Source organism: Grammomys surdaster, unplaced genomic scaffold (assembly GCF_004785775.1).
Source record: "Grammomys surdaster isolate TR1022 unplaced genomic scaffold, NIH_TR_1.0 133, whole genome shotgun sequence".
NCBI classification, from domain to species: domain Eukaryota; kingdom Metazoa; phylum Chordata; class Mammalia; order Rodentia; family Muridae; genus Grammomys; species Grammomys surdaster.
Genome location: NW_021604591.1, coordinates 257,159 through 272,287, shown reverse-complemented (window position 1 = coordinate 272,287; position 15,129 = coordinate 257,159). Strand labels below are relative to the sequence as shown.

General features: G+C 43.6%; 1 protein-coding gene across 2 annotated transcripts in view; it reads right to left on the bottom strand.

Moving 5' to 3' along the window:
- Positions 1–15,129, bottom strand: part of Gmcl1 (germ cell-less 1, spermatogenesis associated) — a 41,599-nt gene that overhangs the window by 8,204 nt on the left and 18,266 nt on the right. For both annotated transcript variants that reach the window (XM_028762391.1, XM_028762392.1), the window contains exons 7-12: positions 14,612–14,696; positions 12,195–12,285; positions 11,160–11,297; positions 8,261–8,330; positions 5,290–5,365; positions 1,323–1,468 (exon numbers count right to left, since the gene is read on the bottom strand). In XM_028762391.1, the coding sequence (XP_028618224.1) occupies positions 1,323–1,468; positions 5,290–5,365; positions 8,261–8,330; positions 11,160–11,297; positions 12,195–12,285; positions 14,612–14,696 (606 nt within the window). The remainder of the gene's footprint in view (positions 1–1,322; positions 1,469–5,289; positions 5,366–8,260; positions 8,331–11,159; positions 11,298–12,194; positions 12,286–14,611; positions 14,697–15,129) is intronic.

Below are 15,129 nucleotides of genomic sequence, written 5' to 3'. Positions count from 1 at the left end.
GCATGTTTTTAATCATAAAAATGTAATTTGTGTGTACTATAGTTTTTAAAGATTTCTTTATTTACTTTATGTATATGAGTACACTTTAGCTGTCTTCAGACACACCAGAAAAGGGCATCATATCCCATTACAGACGGTTGTGAGCCACCATGTGGTTGCTGGGAATTGAACTCAGGACCTCTGAAGGAGCAGCCAGTGCTCTTAACCACTGAGCCATCTTTCCAGGTCCCAGTTTTTTTTTTCCTTAAATTTTTTGCCTGCTTATATATAAGTGTACTATGTACATGTCTAGTGCCTACAAATGTCAAAAGAGGGTGTTGGGTCCTTTGGAACTGGAGTTATGGTGGTTGTGAGCCACAAGGAGGGAGCTTTGAATTGAACCTGGGTCCTCTCAAGGGAACCTCCCCAAGGAGCCATCTCTCCTCCTGCCCCACCCTTTTTAGCAGGGACTATCTAATTAGTCTCAAGCTTCACTGGAACCACAAACCTCTGCTCCCACACCGGGCAGTTCTGCTGCAGTTTCAGCTAGCTGTGTACTCTGAATGCTAATCCTCTCAGGGCCAGGGTCTGCTTGCAGATGCTCTCCTGGTCTGCCCCTGCCTTCTCGCTGCTGTTCTCTGACACACACACAATCTGGATGAAGTCTCTTGATGCCTGTGCATTTTGGCATCAGATCAAAGAAGTCTACATCAAATCAAATGTTGCAAAACCTTTGCCCTGTACCATCTTCTAACTGTGTCAACCATTTTAGGTCTGACTCAACATCCCTTAGAGGTTCTGTTTTGTAGACAGTCTCACTGTGTAGCTCTGGCTCTCATGGAACTCACAGATGTACATCAGGCTAGTCTCAGAGTCACGGACTCCTGCCTGTGCCTGTCTCCTAGGTTTATCAGCGTCACCACCATGCTTGGCTCCCTTTGAGTTGATTTTTGCAAACAGCATCCTTCAACTACTTGCTCCTATAAGTCCAGAGCACCACATCCAGGAAGTGAATGTGAGCTTAGCTTTTGGGCAGAGCTGGGCACAGCACGTCCAACAGGTGCTTTCCAAGAACACCTGTCTCCCACCGCACAGTTTATCTGCTAGGAATATGACACGGTGACAGGTTCAAGCCCAGAACCAAGTTGTCCATCATTCCTGCTCTAGCTGCTTCTCTGACGCTGAAGCTCTTCTGCTCTTGTTTCCAGCAATGGAGTTCTCTCAACCCCCATACTTTCCCATATCCTCCCTTGTACCACGTCCTACATCGATCTTACTGGTGGTCAAGCTTTCACCTCATTTCTTACCCTTCTGCACATAGGAAGTGGGGAGTGCCATCCTACCTAAATGCTATGCTCCTTCGAGGCTGTAAGCTGACAGATCCACTACATGGCTGGTTCAGCGTATTGCGTTTGAAAATGATGTATCGATTGGTGTAAGTCACAAGGAGGTCAAAGCCGAAATTAAAACCTGTCCACCGCCAGCAGTACTAGGAGACACAAAAGATTTGTTTTAGTTTATCACATCAGCAAGTCATAAATTAAAAGTTCAAGTTTTTTTTTTGTTTGTTTGTTTTTTCTTCTTTCCTTCACTTCAAATATCTGCAAGGGTAAGTACCATCTGTCACTGCTGCTCCCACAGGGATCTGACAGAAACAGAGAGATGGCCTCTATGACCTGACTCCTCAACCTACATCCTATATGCCCCTTTACATTGCAGTCCCATCCAAGGGAATCAGGTTACTGGGCTCAGAAGTTCTTTAAAATGCTTCAGACACATGAAGGCCACTTTAGACACCAGTTAATCAGAGAAGTAAGTAAGGCAGTGTGGGAAGGGCAGCCATACCTTGGATTAAACAGTAACTTAGTATTCACTGCTAACTGAGCATCTATTATACACTAAGCTCAAGTCCAGGGAGTGGAGGCACACAGTCAGTAGACTTCTACCCTAGTTGAATTTGTATCACACTCTTGAGATACAAATTACATGGTAGACAGAGGATGGGTGTGTGGGGGAAGGAAGGTCAGGAGAGTCACAGGAGGGGACTTGCAGCTAGCAAGCCTGGTGAACAATGGGTAGAGGAGCTCAAGGAACTTTTGGGAGGAGGTTGGGCCAATGAGCAGACTGGGAGCTGACTGGGGAGGGAAGGTAACAAGTCCAAAGCTCTATCGCTGAAAACATGCGTGGCTTATCAGAGATGGTGAGAAGGGCTCTATGGCTAGGCCAGGACAGGAACTGGATATGGGTTCCCAGAGGCAGTCAGGGACCTAAAGGCTCTAGTCCCTGATAAGGGACAGTGTCGGAGACTAAGAGAAGATTCTAGAAAAGGAAGTAACATAATCTAGCTTATACTTTCAAAGACTACTTTGGATGTTGTGTGGGAGACACAATGCAAAAAAGTAAAAGTGAAATTGGGATCAGTCTGAACACTGGTATGTATACTGTGTTTGAAAATGATGTACTGTGGGGTCCTCCAGTAGCCCAAGCAGGACAGATGGTGACCTGGGCTGAGTGTCATCAATACAGACATGTAACAAGTGATCCTTGAGGGATTTCTCATGGACACCAAGAATGTAAGGAAAGAACTAGGTATCCACATAAATGCAGTTTGAAGCATAAATGACAGATGAACAAAGACTCTGCTCCAGGCCAAGAATCCTAGGGAAACTGACGGATGCTTCAGCTGTGATGCTCTGGGTACCTGAGAAAGATGCACAGTGGGAGTCAAGAGCCACTGTTGCAGACAAGCGGTCCTGTCAAGGGAATACATGAGAGCATGTAGACAGGGACTGCGAACTGAACCCCAGTCACAGCAGTACTGCTGAGGAAGAGAAGAATCTAGTAGCCTTTAGAAGGAGCAGCCAATGAAGCTAGAAGATAACTGGAAGCAAAATGGAAAACAAAACAAACAACGACGACAAAAACAAAATCCCTCTCCAACACGGAATAAGTGAAAAAGGTCTTCTCTGGTTGCCAAGAGCAACAAGAACAGAGCTCCACTTGCACATGTGTCTTTACGGACACAGCTGCAGCAGTTCCAGTGGAGTGCTGAGAACGACTGAGGGGTCTCAGAAGACATACTGAGCAAGAACTCAAGTGCCTGTGCAGCTAAGGATCAGTTTTAAGGGCCCACCGCCACAGGCTGAGAGGAGGTGCCACAGAACGGCAGTGTGGGTGATGCCAGAGAGGGAGGCGGGGACAGCAGGTTTCAGTGTTAAAATGGGAACAAGAATTAATGTCAGTCAGTGGTGCTGATGGAACACAAATTTAATCTCAGCACTCAGGAGGCAGAGGCAGGTGGATCACTGAGTTTGAGGCCAGCCTGGTCTACAGAGTGAGTTCCAGAACATCCAGGGCTACACAGAAACCTTGTCTTGAAAAAACAAATGAGATGGAACCATGATGGTAAACAGAGACACGACAGACAGACAGCTCGGCACAGCGCTGTATCACAAGGCTGGCAGGTGCTGGAAGGAGGGTGCACAGGCTCACCACAGGGGAAAGGCAAGGTGCCATCTCAGTGTCCTGAGCAGCGTGGCCCTCACACAGTGAGAAGGCAGAGTCACTTCACATAGGGAGACCTACCATGAAGTACCACAGACCAGGTGATGGTCATGTTACAACACAGAAGGAAAACCCAGTGGGGAAGTGCTTGTCTCTGACCTTGCTCTGGCTAGTTTTACATTAACTTGACACGAGTTAGAATCATTTGAGAAGGAAACTCAATTGAGAAAATGCCCACATCAAATTGGCCTGTAGGGAATTTTTCTTTTTCCTTTTCCTTTTTTGGTTTTTTTTTTGGTTAATGATTGATGTGGGAATTTACAGCCCGCTGAGGGTGGTGCCATCCCTGGGCTGGTGGTCCAGGATTCTGTAAGTGGGAAGGCTGAGCAAGCATTGGGAAGCAAGCCAGTAAGCAGCACCCTCCATGGCCTCTGCATCCAGGTTCCTGGTCTGCTCGAGTTCCTGCCCTGCCTTCCTTCAGTGATGGGACTATAATCAAGAATCTACAACAATAATCAACTCTTTCCTCTCCAAGTTGCTTTTAGTCATGGTGTTTATCACAGCGCCAGAAAACCTAACTAAGGTAGACTGCTAAACAAATTTCAGCCTAATTGAAATATTCATTCAGAGTCTATAGGAACTGGGACCCGCTGTGCTGGACGATGAGTCTGACAGCATCCAAAGCTGGAAAAGAAAAGGCCATTGAATACACACAAGGGAACGGTTTTAAGATGGACAAAATACTAGTCAAAAAGAATTAGCGAGCTGACAAAAAAGGAGAGAGGCAAGAAAGAAGAGCAGACTCTGCAACTCATGGGTAGAATAGAAACCATGTTCAAGTCCTAGAAGAGAGGGCTAGAAGGAGAAAGAGAAGTGGGCGTTGTAAACAGGACATTTAAGATGGAGATTTCTGAAGGAGATACAGATGTTGAGGCTGCTGGGCCTGTGAACAAGAGCAGTGAGGAAAGACTGAGCCCTGTGTGTGACAGTGACAGGAGAGCTGGCAGGTGGTGACGCATCTGCTTTGAAGGAGCTGCAGTCCACTGAGGGATGAAGCCACAAGATGCAGGATGGAAAAGACAACCTCTTCTCTGTCTTACTACAACCCTGAAGGCACGAAATAACCTTTGAAAGTCAAAGTGGAGGTAAATTTAGGAAAAACAGAAGCAGGTGAAAACTAGGCTGGAACTTGAAGGTGGAAATGATGACAGGTAGGCTGCACTGTCGATTTCATGGACCACAGCCAGCTCTGAAAGCAAGACAGAGAGCGGCTTCTCTGCAACAGCAGGGTAAACAGTCCTTGTTTCCCTTACACAGCTGCACACTTGTTCCATGGAAGGTACAAAGACAGTTCTTTGGTGTGGTGAGCATTCCAAGGGGACAGAGAACTTTGATTTAGGGTAACTGTCAAACAGAACCTCATTAGATTATACAACACCTCCTACACAATCGGTCTCAATTTCTGTGCTGCAGAAGGACCCTCTCAAGCCTCTCATCTGGACTCTAGACTCAAGGTCTGAAGCAAGACTGAGGAACTACTGAGCAGCGGGTCTCTAACCCTTGTTCAGGACACCAAGGTAACTGCAGAGAAGAGAAACAAGGTCTTCTCAATCCATGCCTGATCTGCAAGCACAGTCTAGTAATCGGGAGCCCCAGACATCTGCTCTCTATGCTTAAAACTACTTTTAAAAGAACATGTAGTTATTGATTTTTGAGAACTAGGAAAAATTGCAAACACACGAAGGTAAAGCGCTTGAGAGAGTTTGCTTAGCAAGCTGAGACCATACAGACAAGAGACGGACTTACTTCACCATCTTTGGCAAGCTTTCTACCACATCTCATGCTATTTCCCTCAAGTTCTTCTTTATTGATTTCTTGAGGCCTAAAATGATACAAGAGCCATGAGCTTTCGCAGAAAACAGGCAACTAGTAATTGAAAAAAAGCAAAACAAATTCAAGAACAGAAAGTCTTTCTACTGGCTAGACAGCAGTCTCTTACTGGGATAAAGTAATCTGTTAGGCCCTCAGTGTAGCTCAGTGACTAAGGGCTCACCTTGCAAGCACCAGACCCTACATTCACACTCAGCACTGACAAAGGAAAAAAAAAGAATATACTGATTAAATCAGATCTAAATGTCAATGTCTCACCGATTTGACTTCTAGATTACTTTCATGAAGCTCAGTTAAACCAGAAAAGAGAAAAAAAAAATCTGAGAAATTTTGTCTACCCAGAAAATTTAATACTTAAAAAGTATGACTATTAAATCTATTATTTCTATGAGACATAGTTTGGTGTCACCTCTCCCATACAAGGTCTCATAGTGTAGCCCAGGCTAGCCTCTAATTTGTACTCCATGCTGCTTCAGCCTCTTAGGTGCTGGAATCACAGGTTTGTACCAGCACAACCAGCTCAGCATCAAGTCCTTGATGTCACTTATTTCAAATGCAAACTGTTTTTCATGGCATGTAATTATTTAAGACCAGTATTTCATAAAAAAAATCCATAGAGGTTTTTTTTTTTATTTTCCTTCAGCTGGTCCCTTACTTTAAAATTTCTAATCATAAAACTGAAGATACAATATAGAATGAGTAATGTAAACAAATTATGCTTAGTATCTGAGAGCTCAGATTAACGGAAGCTAGACAAGGTAGCTGTGACCTGTGGAAGACATGTGGTACAAAAGCACGGAGAAGATGGTACCGTGCGCTCAAGGGGAGGCTAGGCCACCACAGGGTAAGTGTCACTGGTGCCTCAGTGGGCACTTGTTTGAGTTAGGTAGAATGTGTTCTTTGCAGGGAAAGAATACACGCAGCACAGTCTATCTTCCAGGATTTGGTCAGCTGAGCTGAGTATGAGATGACACTAGAGGCATCTGAGGTAGGCGGGCTGAAGGCTTCCAGAGGCCTTGCTCATGAGTTTCTCCTGAACTTTTCCTGGTTTCCCAGGCATGTGTCCTGTGACTAGTCAACGTTTTAGTATGATATTTTGCAGACATATGAAAGAAAGCTGTAATGAGGCAAACAATCTCATTACCAAGCTTCTGTATCTGGGAAGAACAACTCAACTCAACACTATCAGATGGTATTGTCTGTTTTTGCCTTCAGGGAGAAGTGACACACTGCATTTCTACTTTAGAAAAATAATCCTCTTCAGTTTGGGAGAAGCCCTTGAAGGAGGCTTTATAGGGTCATAAGACAAAATCCGTACACTTTGGCAGCCCAGCAACTGAAGCAGATACTGGACAGGAAGAACACGGCTATGTAGGCACACAGTATAAACTGCATGCCCTCCTCACTCTGTTACTGTAGTGCTAAGGCCTAGGACCTCCTGCAGACAGGGCAGCACTTGACCCTCAGCTATGCCCAGCTGGCACACATATTCCCCACCTCAAGCAAGCAAGACACTTATAGAAGCTGCCTCTCAGCTAAGTGAGAAAGGACAAAGTAGAAAAAGAAAAAGAAAACCTCAACAAAGAACATCCTAAACTTAAAGCCAACACTCAGTGTCACAGCGTCACCATCAACTACCTGATCCCAGCACTTCAGATCTCATAGATAACTGACTCAGTTTCCAGTTCTTTATTTGTCTGTGAAATTGAGGCCAGTCTTTAGTCAGAGCTAGATAGACTCAGTCTGTCTGTCTGTCCTTTTTTTGTGAGGAGGGGAGCTTAGGAATTCCCTGTGTAGCCCTGACAGTCTTGGAATTCACTCTGTAGACCAGGCTGGCCTCAAACTCAGAGAGCCACTTGCATCAGCCTCCCAAGTTCTGGGATTAAAGGCATGAGTTACCATCACCTTGCTGAGAGACCCCATCTCAAAAAACCAAACCAAAACCAAAAGAAAAAAAAAGTCTTGTGAATTTCTAGGATACTTTCATATATTTGCTGTTTGGACAGAAACTTACAACCAGGTTATTATTTTCAGAGAATTCCTTAGTGTATAAAAATGAGTTAAAAGAGCCGGGCAGTGGTGGCGCACACCTTTAATCCCAGCACTTGGGAGGCAGAGGCAGGTGGATTTCTGAGTTCAAGGCCAGCTTTGTCTACTGAGAGTTCCAGGACAGCCAGGGCTATACAGAGAAACCCTGTCTCGAAAAAACAAAAAACAAAATGAGTTAAAAGAAAGTGGGGAAAACAAACAAACAAACAAACCCAAGCCTTTTTCTTAAGCTTCTTTTGTGTAGCTATAAGCGTAATAGAAATACCTTCAAAATCTATGTATTAATCATAATATTTCAACATACCACAATATGAAAATGAGCTTTATCATGCATAAATATAAAAATCATACCTTCTAAAAGTATCAGTTAAAAAGTCATGGCAATCATGTGAGGTGAAAACACTGCCCATCTGGAATCCTGTGTGCTGTACACCTGACAGCAGCAGCACTTCAGGCACTGCCTGCAGCTCCAGGCCGACAAGCAGAATTCTGAGGGCAGCAAGCAGCTACAGCTTTCTGTTCGCAGAGGCTCTGCCTGGAAAGTCTCCTGAGTCCCAGGGTTCATGCTCACAGGCTTTCTAAAACCTGTCCAGTATTTTGCAGCTTTTCCCTCCAGTCCTCTTTCCTACCTGTTTTGTTAAGACAACTATTCCTAAGTGGCTCCTCTAAATACAATGTAAATATAATTTATAATAAATATAAATAGAAACATTCTTAGCAAGGTTTACTTATTTATCTTGGATTGGGGACTCTGGTAGAGGAGTCAGCCTAACACACGCTAGGCCGTAGGTTTAAGCCCCCACACTATCAAGCCAGTACTGTGATGTGGCATACTCACCCCACTTCACTGTCTTGTTCAGCCCGGAGCATAGCCAGCCACTGCTGTTTATACACTGCTCCCAGCCATTCTAGAACATAACCATCAATTGATAACTAGTTAGCAAAGCTTATTTCTAAATTTATATTTAAAACAGTAATTTATAAAGCAAGTTGTTTGCTTTATAAATACGCTGTAACAATGTGATTCTCAGCTCTTTACCATGATAAAGGCCTTTGAGCTTTCTCTCAGACTTAAGATGACCTCCTTTCCAAAAGAGAAAAAAAAAAAAAAAGCCTATAATGGTACTTCCATTTTCTCCTCACAGCTCACACTGAATCCCATTTGTGAACATCACTCCTAAGAGTGTTCTCAGTTTTGTTTTGTCTTCTTTTGCTTGAGACAGGGTTTCTCAGTATAGCCCTGGCTGTCCTAGAATTCTGTAGACCAGGCTGGCCTTGAACTCACAGACCTGCCTTTGCCTCCAAGGAATGTGCCACCCTGGCTGTTTTCAGTGTTTAATAAAGTTCTGTACTGGGAAACAGTGGATTTTCACTTATTCTCTGTCACAACACTTCATTCTGGGGAAACACGCCACCTGTCAGGTTGTAGAGAGCGCTGCAGCAGGACTGCACAGGCAATGGTGTGGAACAAGGAACTCACTGGCTTGGATTTTACCCAGTGGAAGGGAAACTGTGTGTCACTTATCAGCATCTACACGAAACCTAAGACTGCCAGGAGCTGAGAAGACAGGAGAGGTTCCAAAGACCAGTGGAGAAGAGAGAGAGGGCTGAATAGATGGGACTGTGCAAAGGTAATGCAGCTCTGCATGGCAGGAGAGAGAACAATCACAACACAGCAGACTTCTGAAGCTGAGCACGGCTCCCGAACAAGGTTAAGAAGAGCATTTCCACAGCTGCAAAGATAAATGTTCCCGGGGCTGAGGTCAAATAATGAGAAGATAGGTATACACATAAGCTGACTGGGGAAAGAGGAGGGTGAGTCAGACATCCAAATCCTACGATATGGAGGAAGGATCAATGGTTAGGCCACAAGCAATATTGAAAAGGACACTGGGAGCCAGCACGGGGACTGTCTTGACTTCCTTGTCTAGGTCAGCAGGGTGGAAAGTTAGGTTCTCTTTAGAGTATCTCTCAGTACAGTTAAATAAATGCACAGAGGATACAGAAGAATTTGAGATTTTGTTGACTCTGACTCCAGAAAGAAAAAAAAAAAAAAACCAAACCAGCCAAGGTTAGAAAGGCGTGGCGGTAAGATGGGATGCAAGTGGGGTAAGGGAAGGTGTGGAATGAGACATCTGATGAGAGGACCTAGGACAAATCTAACCTCATGAAACAGTGAACCTCACCTGCGCCTAAAATGAAGCCAGCCCCTGCCCTGCTGCCTGGGCTCTGTGAACGGCACTCGGGGTTCGGCCTGGGACTTACACCTCTAGTCTTCAGTTCCCTTCTGAGAGCATACACCAATCTCTATCTATAAGGAGAGCCATGTGGCACTTTCTGCCTCCTCACAAAAGTGTGACATTTAATTTTAACTTTTAATTCATATTTTGCTTTTTAAGCTGAAATTTTTGAATACACAGAAAATTTTCTATATTTATAAAATGGAATTAATTTGTTTCAAGTCTTCTCATATCATATCATATCATTTCAAATCACAAAGAAAAAACAAACCCTGAAATCTGGCCAGAATTTTTTTTTAAAAATTTATACCAAATAAAATTCTTTAGACTCCAGATGTTAATACAGTTTTGCCTTCCAGAGACACAAAACTTGTCCACATGTACCAGACACACCTAGAGTACATAACAGATTGTTTTTTTTTTCCAAACTTTAAATCCTTAAAGATGGGGCTGGGAAGTTGGCTCTGTGTAAGAGCACTTGCTGCTATTCCAGAGGACCCAAGTTTGGTTCCCTGGCCACATAAGACAGCGCATAACCGCCCATCTGCAACTTTAGTTCTAGAGAATCCAACGCCCACGGATGTGCAGCACCTGCACACAAATGCACACAGACACATCCTATACATAATTTAAAAAAATCTTTAGAGAGCTTCAAAGGAAGTTTGATAGGAAGGACACATGTCCTTTGGCATCTAATTTACATAATGTCTAATAACACTGCCTGCTGTTTACCACACACTAAAGCTACTATAGGCTTGCCTGCTTTCTTCTTGCTGCACTTTGCATTAAACTCAGGGTCTTGAACATGCTAGGCAAATGCACTAATGAGCTTATACACTACTAAATGCAACTTGTCACAAATACAACAGATTTATAAAAATCAATTAGTACTTGTTCAAGAAACTTGAATTATATTGAGGGATGTATTTGATCGAACATGTTTAAGAATTCAGATTAAGAAAAACCAGAAACTAAGCAAATTTAAGGAAAATTAACAGAAAAAGCATCTATAATTTTTGAAAAACATCAAAACTCATTTGTCAGGCTGTTATCCAAAACAGCACACTGGTTAACCAACCTGAAAATACCCAGAGCCAGGTGTGGTTGCATAACCCTCATGGGGTACTTGGCAAGAAGCAGGAGATGAAATGCTTCAAGTTGGGGCTGACTATAGCTTATTAGTAGGGCCTGGCACACAGCTTGAGGCCGAGGTTTGATTCATACAGAAAACAAAAACAAGTATCCTATTGCAAAACGCTTCTTAGCCACTTAAATATTGTGGCAGGTACTTTAGTACTGAAATATGATAAGGAAAATCAGTATGAGATGTGAACACAGGAAGATTATTCACATCTTCATCTCCTGGGCATAAAGATACATACCTTAAAGGATCAAAGATGACTTCCTGGTTTCTTTACTGTTCTTCCCTATGCAAGTATGAAATGCTACAATCAGAAAAACATGACTTTAAATAAAAAATACATCAGGTTTTCTTACCTGAAGGTACCAGAGAATCCTGCTCAATGATCCTTGCAGAAGCCAGATCACTGATAATGTACTGTAGCCTTAAATGTCTGAACACGGGCGCAAATGGTTTTCCCTGTTCAGTTTCAAGGAAAGTCGTCCCTTCAAAGTCTATTAAGAAAGTTTTAATTAAACAGCATTCTTGTCAAATGTGCTGTTTTACTAAATGCTTCTATGGACAAACATAGACAGAGTCTGCTAGAATGTAAGTAAGCCATTTCCAAGGATTTCAACAGTCTTAGAACAAATCTAAGATTTGAGGAAACTTAGAGAAACTTTGACAAGTACCTCAAATTAATTTTGGTACTAATTAGGTCCTTAGGTTGGGACTTTTATTTTTGTGGTTGCTCTTACAGAACAGCATGGTAGGAGAGGTGTACTTGAGGAAGTGACTTGTATGAGGCTCTGTCTCTAGAATCCCTTCCCAAGGAACCCAGAAGGCCATGTGAGGGTCTTCACATAATGACCAGGACAGGGGCAGCTACTCAGCCTTCTAACCTCCATCAATGATGGACATTACATGTAGTTGTGAGATGCCTGATGTGGGTGCTGGAAACTGAACTTCCTCTGCAAGAGCAGCACACAACTCTTGACTCCCAACTCCTTCTGAGCCAGGCTCCTTACAGACCATGCGGTGCATGTCACATATGACCCTGGCATCTACTTTCCACTTAGTGATGCACAGAGGACTGCAGACCCCATCAAGAGTTACTGGCTGAGAGATGGGGCATAGTTTATCAGAGGATAGCTAATCCAAGCAAACAAACAAGTATAATTCCCAAGAACTTGTGACAAAACAGAGGGTTCTGAGGGTTAGAACATGTTAACAGGCCAGGAGCATTTCCTTCTCCAGCACTGACTTTCCTGCTGTAAAAGGCTGAAGCAGCAAATTGCTCAGCTGTTTTTCAGCTCTAAAATCAGGCCAAGGCCTGACTGTAAGAAACATCATTAAAAGGTGTGTGTGTGGGGGGGGGAGAGGAATTCTCAATAAAAAAAGTTTCAATGTACCTTTTTTCCACTTTGAAAACCAGACATCTGTTTCAGTCAAAAGCTGCTTTAAAGACCCATTCCAGGAAGGCACCAACTGAAGGAACATCCACTAGTTAAAAAATAATAATAATAAAAGTGTTTTAGGATTTTATTGCTTTATTTATGGGGTCTCATGTAGTCAGGCTGCCCTTGAACTTAGTATGTAGCTAAGGACAAACTTGACCAACCTGTGACGTGCTGACTACAGGCCTGTGCCACCATACTCAGTTTTTTAAGTCAGCGGTTCTCCCTGTGGGTCAGGACTCCTTCAGCAAACCACTATCTCTAAAGATATTTACATTTTAATTCTTAACACTAGCAAAATCACAATTATAAAGCAGCAATGAACATAAGTTTATGGTTGGGCATCACCACAAGTTACTGTATGAAAGGGTCACAGCATTAGGGAGGTTGAGAAGCACTGGTTTCACTGGTGCTGGGAACTGAACCCAAGGCTTTGTACATGCCAGGAAAGCACTCTACCAACTGAGCTTCATCTGTACTCTACGATAACAGCTAAAATTTCCATCTTTACAAGCAACTGCAAGAAAGTATAACTATTTTAAAAAATGATTTAACTTTATTTTATGTGCATTGGTATGAAGATGTCAGATCCCTTGGAACTGGAGTTACGGACAGTTGTGAGCTGCCATGTGAGTGGTGGGAATTGAACCCAGGTCCTTGGGAAGAGCAGTCAGTACTCTAAAACCACCGAGCCATCTCTCCAGCCCCGAAAGTATAATATTAAAGCTTTTAAGTCTTCATGGCAAGAAATAGTCATAAAAACTCCATGTGCATATTAATTGTTGCTAACACACCTTAGTGAATCAAACAGCTGGAGTTTTAACATATATAAGACACTGGCAAATCTGTACTAACATATTCTAATCACTAACAAATCAATCACACTAAATATGACACAAGACTGTAAGACTGCAAGTGAGAGTGAACACAGGACTTTCTGACTCTGCTGTTGAGGCGGCATGCACACAGTGACGAGTGTCATCTCATTTCTCTAGATTTTAATTTCTTCACTGGCAATCACAGTGTCATGGAGTGTCTCCCTTGCAGGCTACAGAAGGATGTAGACTGAGTGTTTACTAGTGCTGTGTCGGCAGAGACCACTGTCCAAGGTCAGCACTTGGAGATCAGAGCAGCTACACGGACAGACAGAACGACTGCTGCTGCAGCTCACAGGTATAAGTGCAATGCTCTCCAAAACACACATAATTTTTCGACAGCCCAAATGCTGTTTCCTTGAAGAAAACTGTCAAAACCAGTTCCATCTTGACCACCAAAATGCTCTGACAGAAGGTTGTCACTGCAGGTTTCAAAACTGCACACATTTCCCACAGGGACAACAAGACTATGAATGACATACGGTGGGACAAGAGCAGTGGCCTCTGCCTCATGCCAACCCTCACCAACAGTCAGAGTAATAGGTGATGTCTTTGCAACTGTGAAACAAAACTGGACCTAAATCCGTCACAGGGATGAAAAAAGCTGGGCTTGGTGCTCACAGTGTAACCACAGCACACAGGAGGCTGGGGCAGGATTAGTGCAAGTGTGGGATGCAGAATGAGGCTCTGCCTCCAGCAAACAAAACAAAACAGCACTGTGGTGGTCTGAAAGAGGACAGCCCCAGTAGGCTCATTTATTTGAATACTTGGTCCTCAGTGGGTGGAACTGGTTGAGAAGAATTAGGAGGTGTGTCTTTTTGAGGGGGTATCATTTGGGTGAGATTTGAGATTTTAAAAGTTCAGAAGAGGCTCAATCTCTTGCTCTCTCTGCCTTCATCTTGCTAATAATGATATAAGCTACTCTCAGCTACTGCTCCCGTGCCATGCCTGCCTGCCATGAGGATAATGGATGAACACTCTGAAACCACATACAAGCCCTCAATTCAACGCTGTCTTTTGTTAAGTTGCCTTGGTCATGGTGTCTCTTCACAACAATAGAATAGTAACTAAGATAGGCATGAATCTTTAAACCCAAATAAAGACTTAGGTTTTGGCATGGGTCACCCAGCTTGAGATGGGCTGGTGGAATGACTTAGCATTTTCAATTCTGGGACCACCTGCTTTCACTTCAGGACAGAACTGAACAAATTACTGGAGTCACATGACATTTAATGATGTAAGTCTACTGGGTTAGGTGATGTGGCCACTGTAGCCTAAACAAGCATTCTGAGCACATTCAAGGAGAGTGAAGCTGAGGTGTGGTGTTCAGTAGGTCAGGTATTTTCAGTTTATGATGTATTTACTCAGATACAAGCCCAGTGTAAGCCAAGGAGCATGTGTAGCTCCTGTGCCTTACTGAGCACCCAGAAGCAGTATTTCCAGCTTTTCACCACAGAAGCAATCTGAAGTAACAGTCTTGTATTCATGCATCAATACCTTCTTAAGAGCTGTATATACATCCATCTCCACTTGCATCACAAATAAGTTAGATGAACCAATGAGCTGTTTCATGACATTTATACTGAAAAACAAAACAAAACAGGAGTGAGCTTGTCTTCAACCCAGCTAAGGACTCTGTTGAACTAAAAAGGATTCTAAAAAATTTATGTGCCGGGCAGTGGTGGTGCACACCTTTAATCCCAGCACTCGGGAAGCAGAGACAGGTGGATTTCTGAGTTTGAGGCCAGCCTGGTCTACAGAGTGAGTTCCAGGACAGCCAGGGTTACACAGAGAAACCCTGTCTCGAAAAAAAAAAAAAAAGTTATGTGTGTGTGTGTGTGGGGGGGGAATAGGTGTGAGTGCAGGCACACATGTGCCCCAGTGTGCATGTGGAGGTCAGAGGACAACTTTCAGGACTTGGTTCTCTCCCTTCACCACTTCAATCAAGGAGTGTGTGTGAGGCGGGTGGGGAGGGAGACAGGGAGAGCAGAAGGGAAAGGGAGGGAGGGAGGGAG